Source organism: Amyelois transitella, chromosome 5, assembly GCF_032362555.1.
Source record: "Amyelois transitella isolate CPQ chromosome 5, ilAmyTran1.1, whole genome shotgun sequence".
NCBI lineage: Eukaryota > Metazoa > Arthropoda > Insecta > Lepidoptera > Pyralidae > Amyelois > Amyelois transitella.
In genome coordinates, this window is record NC_083508.1 from 10,887,353 (window position 1) to 10,909,518 (window position 22,166).

At 34.8% G+C, this 22,166-nt stretch overlaps 4 protein-coding genes across 7 annotated transcripts in view; 2 read left to right on the forward strand and 2 right to left on the reverse strand.

Moving 5' to 3' along the window:
- The window catches only part of LOC106134507 (AP-1 complex subunit gamma-1), a 30,331-nt gene extending 16,858 nt beyond the window's left edge, over nt 1-13,473 (reverse strand). Inside the window, exons 1-6 of one of the 4 annotated variants that reach the window (XM_060944394.1) lie at nt 13,303-13,472; nt 11,343-11,404; nt 10,342-10,483; nt 8,174-8,362; nt 5,069-5,307; nt 2,627-2,703 (exon numbers count right to left, since the gene is read on the reverse strand). In XM_060944394.1, the coding sequence (XP_060800377.1) occupies nt 2,627-2,703; nt 5,069-5,307; nt 8,174-8,362; nt 10,342-10,483; nt 11,343-11,404; nt 13,303-13,361 (768 nt within the window). In that variant the 5' untranslated portion in view covers nt 13,362-13,472. Of the gene's footprint in view, nt 1-2,626; nt 2,704-5,068; nt 5,308-8,173; nt 8,363-10,341; nt 10,499-11,342; nt 11,405-12,439; nt 12,912-13,302 lie in introns of those variants that run through there. The other 3 variants (XM_060944393.1, XM_060944392.1, XM_060944391.1) reach the window with 3 other exon arrangements.
- Nucleotides 1-22,166, forward strand: part of LOC106134506 (CD63 antigen) — a 515,731-nt gene that overhangs the window by 105,336 nt on the left and 388,229 nt on the right. The window lies entirely within an intron of this gene.
- LOC106134509 (ADP-ribosylation factor-related protein 1) lies at nt 13,570-17,806 on the reverse strand. The gene is made up of 5 exons (XM_013334588.2): nt 17,596-17,806; nt 17,333-17,503; nt 17,095-17,176; nt 15,153-15,324; nt 13,570-13,799 (listed from the first exon to the last, which is right to left on the reverse strand). Exons 1-5 carry the CDS (start codon nt 17,686-17,688, stop codon nt 13,706-13,708), a joined length of 612 nt encoding a protein of 203 aa, XP_013190042.1. The 5' UTR covers nt 17,689-17,806; the 3' UTR covers nt 13,570-13,705.
- Nucleotides 17,782-21,345, forward strand: LOC106134473 (uncharacterized). Its single transcript, XM_013334536.2, has one exon. It carries the CDS (start codon nt 18,400-18,402, stop codon nt 21,166-21,168), a length of 2,769 nt encoding a protein of 922 aa, XP_013189990.2. The 5' UTR covers nt 17,782-18,399; the 3' UTR covers nt 21,169-21,345.

The window sequence follows — 22,166 nt, forward strand, 5'->3', positions numbered from 1 at the left end:
ATAGAGTAGTTAGTATTGCGATGAGAGTTCACAGAGGGTCTATCTACCTGGAGTTTGATAATCCAAGTGCTTTTCACACTAACAATGGTCTATTCTACTCAGATGATAGAAGAAGTCTGAGTGTGTGTTAAGTTCCCCAAAAAAATTGACAAAAACTTTATGCACAAGTACTTATTTAAGAATTAAAATACTTTATGTCTCAAGGCACAAATGATCTGTCATGAGAATAATAAAAAAATTTGCTAATAGTGAAATCCCGCATGAGATTTATTAAAGTTAGTTTTACTATTGAACATGCCATATTAAAATTGAGACAAATACGGACATTAACAGAACGTCGGAATACATATTTAAAATATTTTAAACAAAAACGTTTTTTGCTCCCGTTGTTTTTTTTTAATATAAAACTGGTAAAAATCTTTAACGCTGCGTGTATACGCATGTATAGGCTTTAAAATATAAGCAATAATTTTAAGCGAATAAACTGTCAAGCATAAAGTTTTTGTTGTATCCTGTATACATTTTATTATTTATAAATACCGTCATAATTATAACCAACACAATACAGTACATTCATGCTCGATTGACGCCTGTCGACATTGTTTAAGGAAATCACACTTTTGTAAACAACTAATATGTTTTCTTTGGCAGTTTTTAGACGAAACAAGGAAGGCGACATTAAGGCAAGCGGTCATCACTTTAGCTCATTGATGCCATCACAAATTTGATATAATTGCCTTGTCAAAGGATGAAATTATGGGTAAACTATAGCACAAATTTGGTCGCAGTTCAGGTATTGCAGCGACAGTAAAAGAGGTTGCAAACAATAATCCACGTGAAAGTTTATTTGTCTGTTTGTGTGTCTGTCTTTAACGTTAACACCACTAAACCGATATCCATGAAATTTTGAATACACATTATATGGAATACGGAGACGGACAAAAGAGTACTAAGTTTAATTTATTTGGATTCACAATAACACGCCCGCATTTAACACGGTAATCAAGTTTCAATAAATCACAAGAAATATTAAAGTATAATGTAATAAACTAATTTCTAAAAAACTGTTTACAACGATTACACGAAAAGAAATTTTTATATAGGAATTTCAGTCACATATCTTATGAGTTTTGAATGTAAGCAGTTTGCCTATACAATGTCAACAAGACGTAATCGTCGTCGTAAAGTGCACGTTTGTGATTACCTCACGTTGTCCGCTCTCCTACGGGACAACACAAACAAACCATTAGTTTGGTGTAACTTATTGTTTTTTTACATAAATTTATGTCGATTTAACTGACACTCCAAAAAAGCTTTACTAAAAAATAAAACACTTTTGAATTGAATAACTCATTGAATAAAGTGATGGTGATTACTGTAAGTAGATAATTATCAATTGTGATTTTTTTTTATTTTGGGAATTTTTTATCTTGCATTTATATCTTTTAGCTGAGATATTGATGATAAGAAAAATAAATATTGCTAAAGAGATGTAACGAATGCGATTCTCGAATACTATCGTTTGTACTATAGAAATAAAGTTAGACCATAGAAATGTCAATCGTATTTGAAACTATAGTAATGATTCGTCTTGTCGCTTGCAGGCTTTATTTGCACAGTATAAAATTTATAAATAACAGCATAAGATGTAATATGAACACATTCGTCCAAGACTTAGATTTCAATGATCAATATTTTGCAAAATGCTGCAGCGTAGTTTGTTCTGTCACTTCTTCTATACATGCGCTTTGGAAGCAGTAGTAGATATAATTACACTTAAGATACGTTGACGTCAATAAGCCATACCTTGTATCCAATTTAAATTAAATCTTTTTCTATTCCTTAGCGATGGAGTAACAACAATCAGTTGCGTTGCGATGCTACATTCATTAGTACTTAGCACTTCTATGGTCTTATGTTATTCTAAATTCTGTGGTTTGTACGTACAAAATAACTTTTAATTTTTACGTTATACATATAACAGTAACGTTATACAAAACCAGTCCGGCGAGACGGTGTCACTGACCGATTTCCAAACATGTCCGATACTCGACCCGTCTACGGTCGTCCAATTTGCATTTATAATTAATAATTATTAAGATTTTGCACGAGACATCGTCCGCGTGGAGATTTTGTTCTCTTATTTCAACCCCTTGAATATGCATAATAGTTACAGTTTAAAACTATTATTGTGTTTTGTATTCATGAAGTAAAAGTTAACAAAAGAAAATGATGTAAGTATCAGACGTTTTTTTGTACATATACCGTCTTAAATAGTTGATATATATGTATGTATGTGTAGTATACGTTCAGATCTGCAAGTAAAAGTTATGCTTTATTTTGCAAGCTACTTATACACATTATCTGAAATAGTAATTATTTTTCATTTAACGCTTAAATGCTTTACTACCTACAACAATTCAACTTGCTTATGCACATACTTCAGGTACAGACATTTATAAGATAGGTATTAAACATGACGATGAGAAATGAAAATGATCTCAACCGCCAATATCATCTTATCAACTCAACGAGACATCAAAATGGCATCATATTACCACTTCACACCAAACTGTTCCTTATTCTAAACGCATTAAGATAGATATTCAAATGTTAAAAAACTTACCTTTTTGAAATGGTTGAGCGTATCAGGACTGTTTTCACACATCTCCGTGATAAGCGTGACTCCGGTGATAAGGACACCTGTTGTGTTGACAAAGATAAATTACAAATTTGTTACATAGAATTTATTGGGGTAAGTAAATATAGTTGAAATAGACGTGCTGAAACTAGCTTTTAAATTTGACTTCGTCATGTTATTCTATACATTTGGCGGATTTTAAGATAGGTCTTATGCTGAAATTGTCAAAATTCTGTGCACACCTACAAGTAAACCCAAAATGTTCCAAATTTCATCAGGTTAAGTGGCTAAATATTACATTCATATTTACGACACATAGTAGGGAAAACAGATTTTTAACCTTTAATTTTGTCAAAGAACTGGTTTCGGCCTTTAGCAACAAAAGATTTCATTTTACCTCCATTGTTCCACCCAAAATAATATCAGGAGGTAAAATTTGATTAAATTCAAAAGGGCAAATACGTATGGTAATTCTACGCTAGAATTATGTTTTCCTAACAAAACGTGGGTGGTGGTTCTATTTACGTAAATCGAGGTCTACGTGATTTCAGATATAAATTATTGGGAAAATCATTGAAAGTAAGAAAGGTAAAGGTATAATAACCATTTATAGAAATTGTAAAGTTCGTTGAGTCCTGAATTTAACATTATCGAGCGTTAGGGGTGAACGGTCATTAGGGGTGTTTAAGTTATCAACCTTTTAAGCGAACCGCTTTTGGGTACAGTGGGCGGCAGGGTATAGTATTGCACCTTCGTATTGTAGATATATCGTAGGCAAACTCTTGAATGTGTGACCGTATTCCAAGTTACGTAAAATGTTAACAGATCCTGTCTGCACATTCGGGCAACTTAATAAAACTTTAATTCGGGCCAGGTAGAATTAGCTCAATGTGACATTTCATATTTGGAATCCCATTCTGGTGGCAAAAGGCGGACCGCGGGTTCTAAACGGTTGACCACAAAATTCATACCTACTCTTTAAAACTTAGTGCATTGACAAAATCGATCGGCCAATCGTTCTGAAACAGGTCGCTATGATTGATGTCAGAATGGCCGGAGGTTTTTATGGCGTGTGCCGGGCGGGTCACGCACCGCGAAATTACCTGCCAATACGGACATTTACGGCTGTGTCTTCACACGGTTGACAAACTTGTAGCTACATAAAATAAGTTGCTCTATTCTTTCACTTTCTATTACAGTTAGAATGACTTTGTTTGTGTAAAACGAAAGGATAAAAGTAACATAATTATAATAGAACGGCTAATTCGGCGATGAAGGACAACAGAGTAGTTTACGCTTTGGAGTAGTCTCCTTACTTCTGGCGACTTCAATATTTATGGAAATCTAGTTGTGCCCGCAACTTCGTCCGCGTGGAAGTTATTTTGGGGATAATTGAAGCCCACAAGGATGAATAATTTTCCCCGTATTTTTTCACATTTTCCATTATGTTTTTGCTCCTTATAGTTGTAGCGTGATGTTATATAGCCTAAAGCCTTCCTCGATAAATGGTCTATTCAACGCAAATAGAATTTTACAATTCAAGTCAATTCCTGAGATTAGCGCATTCAAACAAACAAACTCGTCAGTTTTATAATATTAGTATAGATTCCCACAATGCACAAAATTCATTACCCGTAAACATAAATTCCCGCAATGCGAAAATCGCTTAAAATTCCAAAAGAAATCTTGAAGCGTGTTAATTGGAACAACAAAATTCCAGCGATGTAGAAACATAAAACTTGTTAAAGAACATTGTACGAAGAGCGGGCTGATAGCCTCAAATTAATTAGTCTTAAGAATTCCCTTTGGTATTTGATGCGCAAAGGGAGGATATTGCTAAAATACCTCTTAAATATATGGTATTGAAACGGTATTTTATATTTCGCAAATAAATTGATAAGTTTATCTACTTTACAACAAAGATAATCATGAAAAAGAAAAGCTAGTTTTTATCAATGTGAGAAAATGCAGTGGCAAAATTTGCAAAAACTTTTGGCTATTATTACATTTCAGCCATATACATTTTAACTGATTTTAAACTATCGCGTTGCATTGTAGTATTTGTAAATACTACAGGCATTTAAAGAGTACGTAACGTAACGTAGGTTCAGTTTATCTCGGACGTTTCAATACAATGATAAAAGTACGTTACGTGCGCGTTTAATATACATATACATTTTGATGAAAGATCCTTATTTTCTAACGGGAGAGTCATAGTCCAATCAAAAATCGAGGCAAACATAGAATAATGATTTCTACCTTTTTTTTTTATTAAAAAAAAAAAAAGATTTTTGTATGGAAAGGTTAATATGGTCTTTAGGTTTAGGTACCCACTAATCACAGGATGTACCGCATCTTTGGCGATATCGTGTGCTATACCCACTACAAATATGCATAACCTATCCTGATTAAATTCTATAAACTCACCATGATTCTTCTCAGTCAACAAGCTCCTGGTGGCCGGCAAGAACATCTCCATCAAATCTGGAACTCTCCTTATAATCCTGAAGGCGCACAAAGCCGCCTTCTTCTTGATGTAAGCGTTCGGTGACTTGATCAGCCGTTCCACTTCGGATGCGAGGTCCCTCGCCATTTCTGGTGACGCGATGGCGCCGAGTGTACACAGAGCAAGGCCGACCACGAATTGGGTGTTGCTGTTCAGGTCACTGTTAAACAATTAAAAACAACGTAAGGAGAACAGACATATACATTTGTGTTCTTATATCTGTGGTGAGCAGTTAGATACCAAAACACAATAAAAAAATAAAGAACATTGGAAAAAGATGATAAAAATCGAGTAACATCGACGAATGCTGTAGCGGCCGTTCAGCCTCCATGGACAGATAGACACTTTGACTTGACATTTGAGATGAACAAAACTGACTGACATATTGAAGAAAAAAAAGGACAATCAAAACTTTGACTAAGACAAGACACGACGCCTTGAACATCCGTAAATCTGGTTTTATTCAGACTGACCTACCAGACCCTCGGCCCATTCAAATGCCTTTAAGTAATGTGTACCTATTTATTCCGTCTTCAGTGTCTCTACTTCATCCGCACTAATAATAAAGAGAAAATCGTTTGTATGTTTGAAACGAATAAAGAATAGACCTTCCGTCGAGTGACATAAGATACATTTCTGAAATTTCCCACGTGAACTAAGCCCTGAAGAGAGGAGATTCCTATTTTTGTTTGTACCAAATTTATAGCACAGTATGAAAGGTAATTTATTTTTATTTATTTATTTACGCCAAAAATACAACGGTTGTAGTACACCTCTTACAGTATTTGGCAAGTAATAATATAGTCTACTTTTTTCATGCATATCCCAGGCAACAATTTAGTAAAAACCATATTTTTCGTGGACCTTTTCAACTTTCATACATACTGACGATTTGATTCATACATCCATTCCGAACAGATGCGATAAATAAACATAAATATATGCGGGACAGATTACACAGACTGAGTAAGCCTCGAAGTAAATTCGAGATTTGTGTTACGAGATCAACGATACTACATTTTGCAAATAGTATCATTAGCGATACTTTCGATGTAGACTCTCACTTTAGGCCTAATTTTACTTCCGCACAAGTACATATGTAGTTAATTGCGTTAGGAACTCCAGGCGAAACGCTATCAGCTAATTTATGATAATATCAACAGTTCATTGCTGCGAATCAATGAATTACTAAAACTAGGTTATTTACGGCACGAGGCGTTTAGATAGTCGAACCAGTTTAAAAACTTAATTTAGAACCTAAACAGACTGTAAATATTTCAGTTTCAAAAATCGATACAGAATAAAGCAATTCATTTAAAAATTATGTTTTCATAGTTTCTCTGTCCAATGAAAGGCTGTTGAGTGGCATAAGGGCTGGATTGAAACTTGGATAATAGTGACAGATTATTGCAAGCCCTTCAGTATTTACGAAACTCTGCCTTTTCCATGAAGAATAAAGACGTGACGTCACTAAATACATGAATAAAAGATTAATGATCAAATTTCGCGACTAATGTTCAAAGAATTGAACCTTGATCCGCCGGTTGGATGGACACAAAAGCGACGCACCTTTATCTTCGCCGGACAATGCTTTGTTACCGGGTCATGCTTGGATTAAAGCAGTTATAAGCGTTCATATCTGTTCTGTGCCGTGTGGTTCCCGGCACTAATAACGGAGAGAATAGGACTACTCCAACTTGTTTTGGTAAAGGCGACTAAGGGGTAGGTTTATAAACTTGGGATTCATCTTTTAGGCGACGGGCTAGCAACCTGTCATAATTTGAAACTCAATTTTATCATTAAACCAAAAAACTGAACGTGGCCTATCAGTATTTTCAAGATTGTTGGTTCTGTCTACCCCGCAAGGGATATAGACGTGATTATATGAATGTATAGGATATTATTCACTCACATTGTCCCAGACTTACAAGGAATATGCCTTAAAAAAATTCGCCACAAAACCACGAGGTCATCCCCATGAAGGACAAGTGACTCACTCAACGTAGTCACGCGATTGATTTCTTTGGACAATCACCGAAACATCTTACTTTTACTACTTAGGTTAACATTTTTCTTCTTTCGGGGTAGACAGAGCCATCAGTCGTGAAGACTGATAGGTCACGTTCAGCTGTTTGGATTAATGATAGAATTGCGATTCAAATAGTTATTTAATTTTATCATTGAAAAACTTAAATAAACATTGAGAAACAATAATTTCCATTAGTTTAAATATCTTTACTTCATACATAACAAATAAATTTACGTTACTTTTCCATGTAACCGTTTATTGTTTAACAACAAAATGCAAGTGTCACATGACGTCTTATGCACCGCAACCGTGTCAATATCGGTACAACCTTGAGTAACATTATTGAGTTGGAAGTAATTTAAAACATTGATAAGTTGGCTTACTTTACTTCATGTCATTTATTGCACATTGTGTCATGTAGACAGGTACATATATTTCAATGTTAATTCGATTTGAATTTTTGTATCGTCTCTATGATAAAAAAATTAATGAAAATATTAAAACCTGCCAACCTATGTGTGCCTGCGATGTAATAGTATGGTTACCATGATGTCGTTTTTATCATTCTATTACCTAACTATCGCTTTTTCGCTTTTTATTATGTCGTGAAACGGGACAGCGATAGGTTTTCACGCGATTAAAAAACGGCGTCGCGCGTACTATACTACGGGAGATGGACCACAACATATAAATATAAATAAATAATAATATTACAGTGAGTATCCAGAATTTTGGTTTTGGGAGAATGATATGAATAAGTTAATCCCCACTCTCATTATAAAGTAAAGATTTGCTACGATCCTAAAGCTTTAGGCTATAAGTTCAATGTTTACATTTTTTAAAAGGAGTTAAAATAAATACGGTATCACAAATCTCCCGCTTCTTCTACGCCAATCAACAGGCTTCATACACGCTTGACGATTACGAATGCTCCGAAAATCAACTAATTTTCAAACGTGAACATAAAAAGCTCTTTAAATTAATTTTAAACACTTACTTTTTCAAACAATTGGTGATCAGCAAATGAACATCCTGGCGTTCGTCCAATAACAGCATAGCGCCGAGGTAGCCCACCCTCTTGTCCGTGAACCTTGGACTGGCGATGAGCTTCAAGCACTCCAACTGGCCGAAGTGGGCCGGGTAGCCCAACATGTGTATGTAGAGAAGTTTGGCTATGTTCCGACATCTGTGGGAAATTTTATGAGTCAGTGCGTTACATTTCATCACGTCTTAACCCATACGGGGTAGACAGAGCAGAGTCTTGAAAAGACTGAAAGATTAGAAATAAAATATATGTAAAAAGTAAGAGGTCGGACACTCTTTTATACATATATTTTATAGGAGAGATATTGTATAGAAGGATAATGTATTAGTGTCTTTATAGTCCCTATTTTTTATTCAAATATATACAAGTATTATTCTTAATTAAGACCCATAACATAAGGAGAAAATATTTTCCATTACGACACGCACCTGCGATTGTGGGCTATTGTTGTAATCCAATAATAAACGGTTATTCATGCAATATTAAAACATTAAAGAAGTAAATTATATCAAGTTACTCTAGCCATATCTACTGCCATTGTATTCAATCCAATTCAAGGCATTTATTTCTAGTGAAAAAGTTCCAAGGCTACAATTGTGTAAAATTACTTTCTTTTGTTTTTAAGTCGGCAAATTAATACGCGAGTAAAATTAAAGTAAACATCTGGAGTTTTTAAATAGTATGTATTTTATTCATATGAAACATTGCAGCAATATCTACATACAATCAGCAATAAAATTAAGATTAAGAGAACCGTTTCATATTTTATTAATAGACAAATATGCAAAATCCTATATTAAACTCATTTTGGTTTTAATGGACAAAAATATCCCTTTCTCATTTTATTATTTTAAACAAATTAAATTTTGTGCTTTTATATTTTTTTTTGTTCTAAGTATTGTTAGTTAATTAGAATAAAATTAACATAGTTCTTTCAATGGGGGCGCATGCGTCACAAATGAAGGCACCCGCTGAAATTGATAGATAACACGTCGAATTATCTTTTCCTACGATAACGTTCACTTCGATTACAGCATAAACTAGCAGCTTTAAGTTTTCCTCCACATAATGTCGGGTTTGTCAAATAAATTTCAATAAATTAACGATCGGACTTGGCACTAACATCGTGTGTTAATTTTATCTGACCAAAATACTTCTGCATATTTAAGAATTTAATGAAATTGTTCAGTATGAACATAAAATACATAATCTATTTCTGCAAGATTTAATATTTATGTTTTAAGCCGTACTTGTTTCTCACATAAAAAAGTGATCGTAGTGGTAATTAAGGCAAGTGATATTGGAGATGGAAGTGAAATATTATCAATAACATCAAGTAGGTACTTACTACTGTGTGCCGTGTGGTTCCCGGCATCAATAGAAAAAAAATAGGACTACTCCATTTCCATTTCCCTTGGATGTCGTAAAAGGAGACTAAGGGATTGGCTCATGAACTTGGGATTCTTCTTTTAGGCGATGGGCTGGCGACCTGTCACTATTTGAATTTCAATTCTATCTTAAAGCCAAATAGCTGAACGTGGCCTGTCGGTCTTTCCAAGGCTATTGGCACTGTCTACCCTTCAAGGGATATAGACGTGATATTTGTATGTATGTATGTACTTACTACGAAATCCCACTACCACGGCATACATTTGAGTTTGACCACAAAGCTAGGTTGTGGTTTAGTAACAAGAAGCAAGTTAGCCGTTTGTCTAGGCCAGTACACAATATGTCTGCTATATATTTATATAATATGTTATAGGTAGTGCCGGGGCCGCAAGTTGTTCTAAACGCATTGACAATTTAAAGGTGTCAATCAAGATATTGGAGTCAGCGTCAGAAAGATGATAATCAGGCAGTCGAATAACCATGATCACATATGGGGTAGATTCTCCTGCAAAGTTGGGGAAGTTGTATCAACCTGACTTATCCAATCCAGAATTACCTGTTTCACAATAAAGATCATGTGCACAAGCAGACTCCGGGCTTTTCTCCAAAAATTAACTTTGGGAAAATTACAAAAATTAAATAATGTATTTGGATGATAAGTCTGGCCTAAGCATCTAACTAAACCAATGCAAAACCTCAAATTCAGTTCAACTTAATCCACACATACTCACCTCCAAACACTATCTTCCTCCCTGAACGTGGACCGTATATATGCGCACTCCTTGTTCACCACGCTCCTCTCCTCGGCGGCGGTCCTGACAGCCCTGATCTGCCTGATGAGATCCCTGAGCCGCGTCGGCGTGGGCGTCCGCACTGAAACCGGCGCAACTGTTATGGACGGCACACACACATAGAAAGCGTTGATCAGTGCATGGTTAAAGTGCAGACTACTTATAATTAGAAGGGTGCGTTGTCAAAGTAATGTTTAATTTATAAGATTTAGAATTGGGATTCTTCTTTCGGGCGATGGGCTAGCAACCTGTCGCTATCTTAATGCACATCATTGAAACCATCATATTGGGGGCTTTGAGTCTTTTCGAGACTTATGGCTCTCGACAATGAACAAGAAGCATGTAGTGTGACTATGGAAAAGCTCTTCTATTTTCGAAGGAAGTAAATAAATGCTATGATGATGAGGCAAAAACTATTTAGAAAGTTTATTGACATGTAGAGCGTTATACTTGGGAATTTTCAATTCTAACAAGGCACCCAAATGTTAACATTACTTAAATACTACTTATTAGTGTTGAAATTAGTAACTAAAGCTTGCTTGTGAAACATTTAAATCTAATTGCACCCAAATAAAGCTTATACTAGGCATATATTATTTATAACATAAAGAAGGAATGCATATCTCTTCTTTTTATGAAAAGCATAAGTATATTGAAATTTTCCTATATAGAATACTTGGACAGAGCAGCAAAATTATCTTGAGTACAGTACAATATTTATACATATATCTTTCCTGAAAAGACAAATGCAGAAACTACATCTTTGACCACTTTCTGTGAACCTCGCATGCCTCTTTTGTTTAATCCACATTCATCAATATATTTATATTAACTTTCATATATGTATATATCTACCTGAGATATCACTTAAATATATTTTAAGGAGACATTTTTTTTAAACAAGCAAATGTTTAGCTGATACAATTTATGTCATTACTCACCTCTTTCTATTGCCTCGTTTACCACTTGTTTTATTGTGGCTATGTTAAATGCCGGGTTGAACCTGTTGACAAACATATACAACCTTATTATTCAAATTCACAAGAAAATTCAACTCTTAGTCCATTTCGGTATATAACTAGCCCTTTAACAGACTGCTTTCATTGTGTAGTGTATAATAGAAAAGGACTATCATGGTTCTATACCCCCTGACAGTGAGTGAAGAAATTTGCTTATATTAATTTCCTGAATGAATATTGTTTTAATTTTTCATCGTAAGTCAATTACAAACATGAACTCTGATCTCCCTGACCCAGTTAAGGAATGTAAGTCATGATGAAAATCTCATTATCTATTATCATTACCTTTTTTATATGGGCAAGATGCATGCAATTATGGAGGAAAATCCATAATAGGTAACCAAAATCAGATTCAGTAACAAATTGAGCAATGTCTTTGCCAATTAGATTCAATTACATTCCATGATAGGCACTGAATAATGGTGTTATATGTAAACAATTGTAGTTATCATGTGTTGATATCTGATTCAAAGTTTTAGGCTTTTAATGCTGTAAATCCAATAAAAAGCCTGTAACTACTTATGTTTTTGTAACTGTTTAATGTGCTTACATACAGAAAAATATTTTTTCACACTGGCTGGCTGGTAATACATCAATATTTTGTTTAAGTATGCCATAATGTAAATCAAATAAATGAACACAACAAACTGTCATTTTGGTTTAATTGTAGTAATACTGAAAATGACTTTATGCCAGTTCTTGATTCAAAATCATTGTCTGTTCTGTTACGTGTTACTGTGGAGCAAGGTTTCTGGGTCAATTTAATCATACCTACAATAAACCAAACTCCTCCCCTTGATACCTCAAAAAGGTTTAGGTCACAGGTACATTTCTCACCATAATGTAATCTTTTTCACAATGAATATTATATTGTAATTGTAATATTATTTGCTATTACAAATGCATTTTTATAAATACATAAACAAAATGTTTTTTTTTTAATAATATCTGATTTCAAAGTTGTAGTTATGTACTTTTATCAGTTTTTGTTGGAGAAAGTAAACATTAGATTTAATTACCCGGATTCAGAGCCGTTCATGCTGTCCGCCTATATACTCGCTGTCGAAAGAAAATCAGTAGTTCCTTCGAATACAGGTACCGATAATGTTCTTGACAGGGCAGGTGCAAGAGGGTTCAAATCAATAGGAGAAAAATACACTTTTTAAAGAAATTATCACATAAGCACTTTCAATACCATAACGGAAGGAACTAAGGAATAAATTACACGTATTATTTCAGGTCTAATATCATTTCATCTCGTCACAAACCATAGAAATGCAAGAGAAATCGCACACCACTTTTGACGAATTTTTGTCATATTTTCACCACTGAATTTATTCCAAAACCGACATTTGTGCTTTCTTGTGATTACTAAGGTATTACAGAAAAATATTCCGATAGTGATTTTAACACAGAAGTTAATTTTTTACAAAGAATTAATAAGACAGCCGCCAGCTGACATTTCCGTGGTGCGTTGCAGGAAATTCAACATGGCCGACGAACCAGCATGACGTTTACAAAATTGTTATCCTTTTAAATTAATAACAGTGGCAAAATACATTGTTACATTAAGAAGATTGAAATGTGAAAATTAAAATATTCTAGATAATAAGTCCATTGTGAATGCCATTATTAATTTTTGTTTCTATTTATTTTGTTGACATTTGACATGTTAGCCGAAATCTGCCAAAAATGAATTTCCGAACGGACGCTACGTGTAGAAAAAACATTTTCGGAAATTCGAACTTCATGAATCCAATACATCCGTTTCCAGGTTTCCCCTTAAATTATTATTGTTTCTACTGATGTCCTTTAGATTATGTTAAAAAAATAACTAATGATAATGAATAATCTGGTATGATTCATGAAAGAATATACTTACCGTCTATTCTGATCTGGCGGCAAGACACTCCAATCAACTTCATACATCGGATATGCCATGACGAAACCATAAAATACACCAGTCTAATGATAATGATTCAGAGACATGTCACAATATGCCACACTTCACGACGGTGCACACTATACTGATAACACAAGTATTTTATCAGGTGCAGCACCACCTCGTCGAATATCCAATAATTGCGTATCTCTTATCAAAAAGGTACTAGTTTTTATCAATGGAAAAGGATAGCAATATATACAAGCGTTAGCAGTTGATTTTTTATTTTTATGTGTCAATATAGTATGTACAAAACAATGGCCGAGTCGCATCATTATCTAAATAGGTAATGTCATTAATATTCATTGTATTGACGGTACGTGTTGAAGGTATATCGTAATAGCTATAGGTTGTCTTCGTGGTTTCGGGGCGGCCTATCGACGCTGTTTCGCTTTATGCAGTCTACCAACCACCGGATGCCTTCATCGACGCCGTCACTGAAAAAGGAAAATAAAAGTATTGAGCTAAGGTAAACACATGTAGGACACAAAATAAAATAAAAATAATAATTATTTATATTCATTGTAGTTTTATATTCTTGTACTCTCAAATATCATGTATTACTACATAGTATAAAGCAAAGTCGCTTCCCCTGACTGTGCCTATGTCAGTACCTATGCTTAGATCTTTAAAGCTACACAACGGATTTTGATGATTAAAGAGGAAGGTTAATACATATAAATGCTACCCGTGCTGTTCCGGGACGATTCACTTGTTTTCAATAAATAAAAATGTACCCATGTTAATATAAAGTTGATAACACTTTAAGTTTTCTGATTTAAATAAGCTAAATAATACTTTAGTGGTTCAGAACTATTGTAAAGTAAGACAAAACCTTTATTAGTTACATGCAGCTTGAGTTTGCAATGATGAATGGTTTAAAATAAATGTAACATTATAAAAATAAGTAATACCTACAGCTAGACAACACAATAGCACATTACTTTTCAAGAAGTCTGTGGCATTGTATCTTGTAAAATAAAAGTAACATAAATAATTACCTTTGTTATTTCATAGAATATATTTAAATTATTAAATTTTTCAATAATAAAATTTAATAATATAAATATATAAATACACATATAATATAAAATATGATGCCTTTTAACTGAAAACATGCATTTATAAGGACACCATAAATATAAAGTGTTTTTGATATACCTTCTTTGTTAACTCCAAACAAATTTATACAGGTTGACTTTTAATTCAACTGCATAAATTTAACTGTCAAGTGTACTCATCTAAAGGATATTTAAAAACGTTAAAAGAAAAATATCGGTTCATATTTCAGAAAGTACGAAAAGAAATAAAAGTATCAAAATCCACGATCCTAAATACGTCATATCACCCCGGTCGGCGGAAAAGCGACGCGCAAGATTCAGAGGTCAATACAATTCATTCAGCTGAGCGATCTCGACAACTCTGTACTTTACTTGACCTTGATACTAGAAAAATAATTTATTTTTCAAACATTTATTTACATGTTTAGTTTTAATTTCTTTTTGTAGTATTAGTCTTTAATAAAGCGTGTGACATAGTTTTTTAAGGGTTTTTTAAATGTGAAAATGATGCTGTTTAATTTAAATAAAAATATGCTCAAACAGCTCAGAAGCATGGGTAAAGTCTATGTTTAAAAGGATGCAGTTGTTTTAAAAGTCACCCTGTATACATTTTTTACTTTATATAAATTTTATCTTTTCTGACCTTAGTGGGTGGACGTCTGTTTCAGATATAAATATATTAAACCTCAAATAAGCTAAACAGCTCCCTAAAATTAATTAGAAAATTACCCATTCAAGGCAGACGTGGCCATCAACATAATATCCCTAGCTCCAATAAGGTGGGCGTTCTGATTGAATATAGGCTTGACTGTGTGGACTCCCATACAGTCCGGAATGTCTTGTTTGTTGGCCAGCACCAGCAACGGGACTCCGGAGAGGTGCTCTGATGCTATCATCCTGTCTGAAATTACAATTTTTATATAAATTAAATTAAAAAAAAATTAATTAAAAATTTGTTTATTTTCTCTCCACATAGGTGAATATAGGTAAGTACAGACTTCTGTTGTAAAACTTATAGTGGAGAGAACTGGTGCCTGAGCTAGGTAGGATTAAACCTCCTGTATTACAAGTCACCAGGCTCAAATAAATGTGCTGCGTGGTTTTCAGCTCTCATAGAAACAAAAATAATAGGTTCACTCTATTTCTTCTCTTCTCTCACGGGTCTCGTAAAAGGCCACTAAGGGATAGGCTTATAAACTTGAGATCACTCTTTTAGGTGATGGGCTAGCAACCTGTCACAATTAGAATCTCAAATCTATCATTAAGCCAAACAGCTGAACATGGCCTATCAGTCTTTTCAAGACTTGGTTCTGTTTGCCCCGTAAGGGGTATAGACCTGATAACATGTATGTATATATGTAATTATTTATTTATTTTATTTATTTATTTAAACTTTATGCACGTAAAATGTACAACAGGTGGACTTAATGCCACAAGGCATTCTCTGCCAGTCGAACCTTCGGACCAAACTGAGATGGATGTACGGGTGGTGCAATGACTTTAAAAAAAATAAAATAAAAATAAACATATGAATAATAGATTACTTTATACACTTACATATAATATAGTTTACATACATAAGTATGACTATAGATATATACTATATATAAAATAAACATACATATACTACATAGGATGGATGATTGTGTAGAGTTTAAAAAATATCTACTGGTCAAAAAGATGTTTATGGACTTGCTCCCTGAATGCAAATCGGTTAGGCGCCTTCCGAATAGATTCAGGAAGGGAATTCCACAGTCGTATGGCTTGCACTTGGAATGAATTCGACATGAATCCAAGGCGGTGGGCAGGAGTGGCCAGAAGAAGATTATCAGTAGAGCAAAGTGATTGAGCGTGGGTAACGCTTAGAAGTGGGAACTTCGATTTAAGATAATCTGGAGCGAAAGGGTCATTGAGAATAGTATACAGCATGGATAGGATTCTAGCTTTGCGACGAAGAGGAATAGACAGCCAACCAAGCTGAGAACGAAAAGAGGAGATGTGGTCATATTTTCGTAAATCAAATATGAAACGGATGCAATTATTGGCTAGTCTATCCAGCTTTAAGACAAGTGACTGATTCAAATCACAGTAACACACATCTGCATAGTCAATTAAAGGAAGGATAAGGATAATTATATGCTGCTAATGGTAGAAACCAGTATTGTCCAAGAAATAAAGAATGCAAAAGGTTTCTGAGTGGTTGGTAAATTAAAAGCAAGGCTTGTTAAGCATGGCTAAAGGTTTTGCAAGAGATTCATGCTTGACTTGTGGGATATAGTGTATGATCCAAATATATCACTCAGAGTGCAGTACGTCTATTCTCAACAGGGCATATAATTTATTTGCTCCCTCTTTTTGGTTACCCTCAGAGTTAGAGAGAAAGGAAAGATATTTATCAAGGTTCGTAAGTAACCTATTTTGATCATTGTGCCCTTGTAGTTATTTTTTAAATAAGTTAGCTTGCTAGCTTGTTTTGTTGTGTTGTGTCAGGTAAGCTCCTGGCCATGAAACCTTTTGTCTTATCTCCTCAAAGGTTCATGTTACAACTTACTCATATATCTTTGCATATCCCTATAGCAAAAAGGTGTGGGTTTGTGACAGTTATTAATAGGAGATATATGCTCCTATTTTATGACTTAAACTTTTTATAAATGGAATTCCCTTTCCTTACCAAATGTTTCCTTAGATTCTGATATTCTTTCTCTATCTGATGAATCTACGATGTAGATGACAGCGTGACATTCAGCATAATACTGGAATTAAGTTAGGTTTTTTAAATATATGTATATTGCATAACAAATAGACATCTTTTTAATGAAAAAAAAAGATTTTAAGTGTGGAGGTAGGTATTTGGTTTTGAGGGAAGTTATATCTGGGCATACCAAATATCACATCATAATTGTACTAACTTTATCCCATAACGACTGCAGCTCCTGTTGTCCTCCAAGGTCCCAAAAGTTAAGCAAAACTCCTTCCACGTCTATTTTTCCTATATTTAGTCCAACTGTCGTCGTTATTCTGTTGGGATTCATCGCTTTATACTTCTTTGTAAATTTAGTTTTTGTGGCTTCCAAATAAGTCTGTAACGTGTTAAAATTTATTTAATAATTGTTATGTCTCATCATTCATGTATTTGTTTAAACCTTTTAAAAATATTTTCCAAGAAACGTACAGTTTTGCCTGCATTATCTAGACCTAGAATTAGAACACAGTATTCGTCTTTTTGCACCAAATATTTGTAGAACCCGTGCAATAAGGTATACATTTTATAACATTCTTCTTCTATTTGGGAATGAAATTTATTTTAAAATAATATATCAACAAACAAAGCAAATAAGAAGTTTTCGAGATCGTCAATCACAACAACAAAATATTTTTTTTATTAGCGTCACGTCACGTCACTAGACAGTGACAACTTATTTGTGTACAATGGCAATGACATCAATATCTTATTTTGTAGCATGGGCCATTACTTACAATATATCTGCAGTGTAATGTTTTTAAATCTGTATCTACAGTCTACAGTACAGTCACAGTGTTTTTTTTACTATCGGATTAGGTCAAAACCTATAATGATAGTTTGAAAGTATTTGATGAATAATTAAATAAAATAAAAAAAAAACCACTATTCATATTTCTACTTCATACCTTACCCTTAAATACTTTTTAATTAAAAACCTCAGACATTAGCAGAAAGAATTGGGTAACAAAAAATTAAAACAAATGTCAATTTTTAGGTGAAAACTTAAAAAGTCATGTTACGTTTAAAGTAAGTACCTACTTAAATGACTAACTTGTTAAAATAATTAAGACGGCAACAGTAAATTGCAATTTACTTATTTAGCACCAATTAAAAAGAAATAAAAAGTCAAGCAAACTTAATATTTGTGATTGTGGATCTTCATATAATTGCCAACTTTCACAGTGTTCTCTATATAAGATCAGAGTATATTTTCTGATACGATTAAAGGATACGATGCCGCCTAAAGATTCAAAGAAAACTACGACGACAAACAGCGCATATGGGGATTCGCAAATGTCATTAGCAACTCCAATCACTCCTAGAAACGTTTCCCTTGACTTATTATTACAGGGAGATAACCCTGGCCCAGGAGAATGGAACTTTATAGTTCTGTTCAATGGACAAATTATATTGGATTCAAAGTGGTACAATAATTTACCTCTTTCTATAGAGAATTTGCCATTCGATCTCAAAGACCCTTATTCTCACGAACTCTTAGCAGATAAACCTTTGATATTTATGTTACGTACATCAGGTGGAAAGGGTTCTAAAGATCCAGATCCATTGCTTAGTGTAGATAATAAAGCAGGAGGAAATGTTGATTTGTTTCCTTTATTAATTGGGGAAGAGGAGGTATTTACCAAAGTATCATTAAATTTTATTGCAACTGGTGAACCAACAAGTTGTGTGGTTATAGTTCGCGCAAAAATATTGGGACCGTTTGAACCAGTTCAGCAAATGCCACTTACCCTGACAATGATTTCTGCTCATTGTATGCCTTATGCTAAGGAGGGTACAGTATACATTGCTGCTATAGGATTGGAAGGTATAATTGAAAAACCTGCTGTGAATTTTGGCATGTCATTGAGTATTGCAACAGCTAATAAAATAGTATGGGCAACAGCCAGCAATGGTGGTTTGGCAGCCAACACAGCAATTAATGTACCTAATCAAGACAAATATATTCCTCAAAATTTTGAACCCGCTGATAAGGATACGTGCCGCTGTGCTTATTGGAATGCTATGAAGCGAGTACTTATAGATCCCACTATTTTGAAAGAGAAATTAGGATCTCTCTTAGTGGTTGAAGTGGCAGGAGTTCCACGGTTTGGAAAAGTAGATGTTAGGGGACGTTATTTAGCTTTTATTGATGCTAATGTTTTATTAGAGCCAGGACAGTTTGGAGTAACTGCTTGTGGTAATTTATACTTTTACACGGAAGCTCTACTTCCTCCAAATAGCAGTCCTTTATTAGATATTCCACCAATGAGTGCAAAACCAAGCGCTCGTGAAACCGATCTAATAATGGATGAATTAGGTCATATTTCATATATTACTGTCAGGTTAGACTTACCTGAACCACTAGTTCCAAAACTGAAAATTACATTCCTTTTTGATATGATTGGCTTTCCACCTCCCGATGGTCCTTCAGCACCTGTTCAAGAGTTAGAAGCTCAGCCAATTCCTGAAGATACAACTGTCGATGTAAGAAGAATTCGTAAAGAAGGTGGAGCTTTAGCGATTCATAGGGAATTAAGTACTTTAGCTTGTAGAGGAGCTGTACCTATGAATCAAGGAATTAAGAGAACAGCTGCAAATCGCCTCTTATTGAGAGTACGAACTATGTTAAAACAGTTTCCTCCTGGAGATTGTTTAGAAATAGATTGGCAAGACACAGTAACTGGCCAACATGCGGCCAGTAGACGTGCTGTTACTGCATCATTTGCTCCCCAGCCACCGGCATTGAAACCGCCTCCTCGTGAGGCAGCTGCTAGATGTAGATTAGCAGGTGATACAAAGCTAGCAGAACAACACATAAGAACTAATTTGAAGATTGCTGGTTCTCATCCTAGGTCATTATTGGCAAAGGCATTAAGATGTCTCGAAGAAAAAAATGAATTGGATGCTAGAAATTATATTCTTGAAGCTCTAAGAGAGCAGACTACAAATAGATTTTTGCTGTGGATTTATGGTGGCCAAGACTTTAATAAAGGACCTGATTTAGTCGAAGCAGCCTCTGCTGCTTTTCGGCTTTCAGTAAAGGGCGATTACTCACAGGGCACTGCAAATGCAATTGGTTGGGCAGCACTGCATGCTCTGCATCATGCTAATGAAAATTATTGCGCTGCTTTTGTGGCCCTAAAGAAAATGAGAAAGTCATACGAGTTACCAAAAGAATGGGATAAATTTCTCCAGCAATGGATAGAAACGAGCGGGGAAGAAGAAATTTTCTGGGTGCCTTCTGTGGTGGATCGTGAAAATCCCTTATTGATCGCAGCAGCGTTTTTCTTATGCTTACGTTGCTTTACTTTTTGCGAGAGGCTTTTAAAATGCATAGAACAAGGTTGTGCCACCCGTGGTTCCCGACTTGGCCTTAGAAATAAAATTACCTGTGACCTATATTACGTAAGAGCGGCTTCTTTAATCATTCAAAAGGAGTATGATCAAGCCTTGGAAATTACAAATGCGGGTATTAAGCGTTTCGGCCCGAGTTCGAAAATGTCGCAAATGAGAACTTCCTGTTTATTGTCCATCCACGGTTGGGATGGTGAATGTGAGGCTGCTCTGATAGAAACTGATAAGAGTGGGGCACAGCCTTGCCCGGCTCTTCTTCTTAAAGCTGCTATTGGAGGATTTAAAAGTGAACCAGAGGCTGCTTTGCAACGTGCTGCTCGAGCTCATAAAATAGCACCTAGTGCCCACTCCGCTCTAACAATTGCCCGAATTTATGCAAAATTAGGGGAAGATGGTTTAGCAGAACGTTGGGCTGCCGCGTCGGTCAAAATGGAGCCATACTTAGCAGATGGTTGGGCGATGTTGGCGTTGTTAGCCATGTATCAAAGAAATCTTCATAAGGCGAGAAGTTCGTTGCGTACAGCTAAGCAAGTTGGAAATATTTCAGCGGATATAGATGAAGAACTAAAGAAAGCTAAAGATTTGGTGCAATTGGAATCGTTGTCTGATTCTTTAGTTAAAAATGTTTGCTTCTGTGATTACATATGAAATCCTACTTGTACAAACCAATTAAATATACCTTTATTGACATGAAATCTTTTTTTAATTTAATAAACGCCTTAATTTGGTACTTTGCAATGCACAACTGAAAACTGCAACAAGGCAGATCCTACTTTTCTTCCCTATTGATCCCAGGTTGATGAGGATGAAATGTTTAAGGTAGTATTTGAGAAGATGCATACATAGGCTGGCATCTATACTAATATTTCCAGTTCCAACATAGATTACTTTTCCAAAATTGTCCTCCTAAAGAGCTATAATGATTGGTGTGCCGATTTTCATGTGTTTATCGATAATAACCAGAATTTAAGCAGGCTACTACTTTTATTAATTTTCACGCCTAAAGGATCACGACTTCCTCGTGGACCAGCTGATATGCAATCGCGTTCTCTTCGTGGACCAACTCATAATTACAATTTGATAGTTCGAATTCGAAGGCCCAAACCAATTGTATTTATACACATACATCATATAGTTACGTCTTTATCCCTTACGGGGTAGACAGAGCTAACAGTGACTGAAAGGCCATGTTCAGCTGTATGAGTTAAAAATTGAATTAAGATTTAAATTGTTTTGTGGAGAGAAATATATGCTAAAGTTTGAGAAGAGCAAAAGCTAGCCTGTAAAGTAAAAAGTTGACTGATATGCTCCTCAAAAATTTCAAAAATCGCCACCAAAAAGTAAAGTCCTGAATTCAGAAGTCGAAACAAATTGGTAAGCACCTAAGTATCAGAAGATAATAAATAAGGTCAATGGTAAAGATCTATGACAATTACCTACTAGTAACTGCAATAATGATAGCAAATTACTCGGAAATTACTTAGGTCTGCGCGCAATGTTTTATTCGTACACAGTAGGTACCAGAAACACAGAAAATATCCGCCTAAAGTTGCTATTATTCTTTTGAATTTCGTATTTACGAGCGGCAACGATCTTGGGGCCTTAAAAATAGAAGTGTCACTGCTCTATTAATACCCGTAGCGCAG

Bases quoted from the DNA above. Each gene is read 5' to 3' on its own strand.
- LOC106134473 (XM_013334536.2), top strand. From the start codon at position 18,400: ATGCCGCCTAAAGATTCAAAGAAAACTACGACGACAAACAGCGCATAT.
- LOC106134509 (XM_013334588.2), bottom strand. From the start codon at position 17,688: ATGTATACCTTATTGCACGGGTTCTACAAATATTTGGTGCAAAAAGAC. The intron at 17,177-17,332 runs GTTAGTACAATT...ACTTAATTCCAG, and splicing joins TGCAGTCGTTATGGGATAAA to TATTATGCTGAATGTCACGC. The intron at 13,800-15,152 runs GTAATTTTCTAA...TTCCTTTTTCAG, and splicing joins GCCACGTCTGCCTTGAATGG to TGACGGCGTCGATGAAGGCA.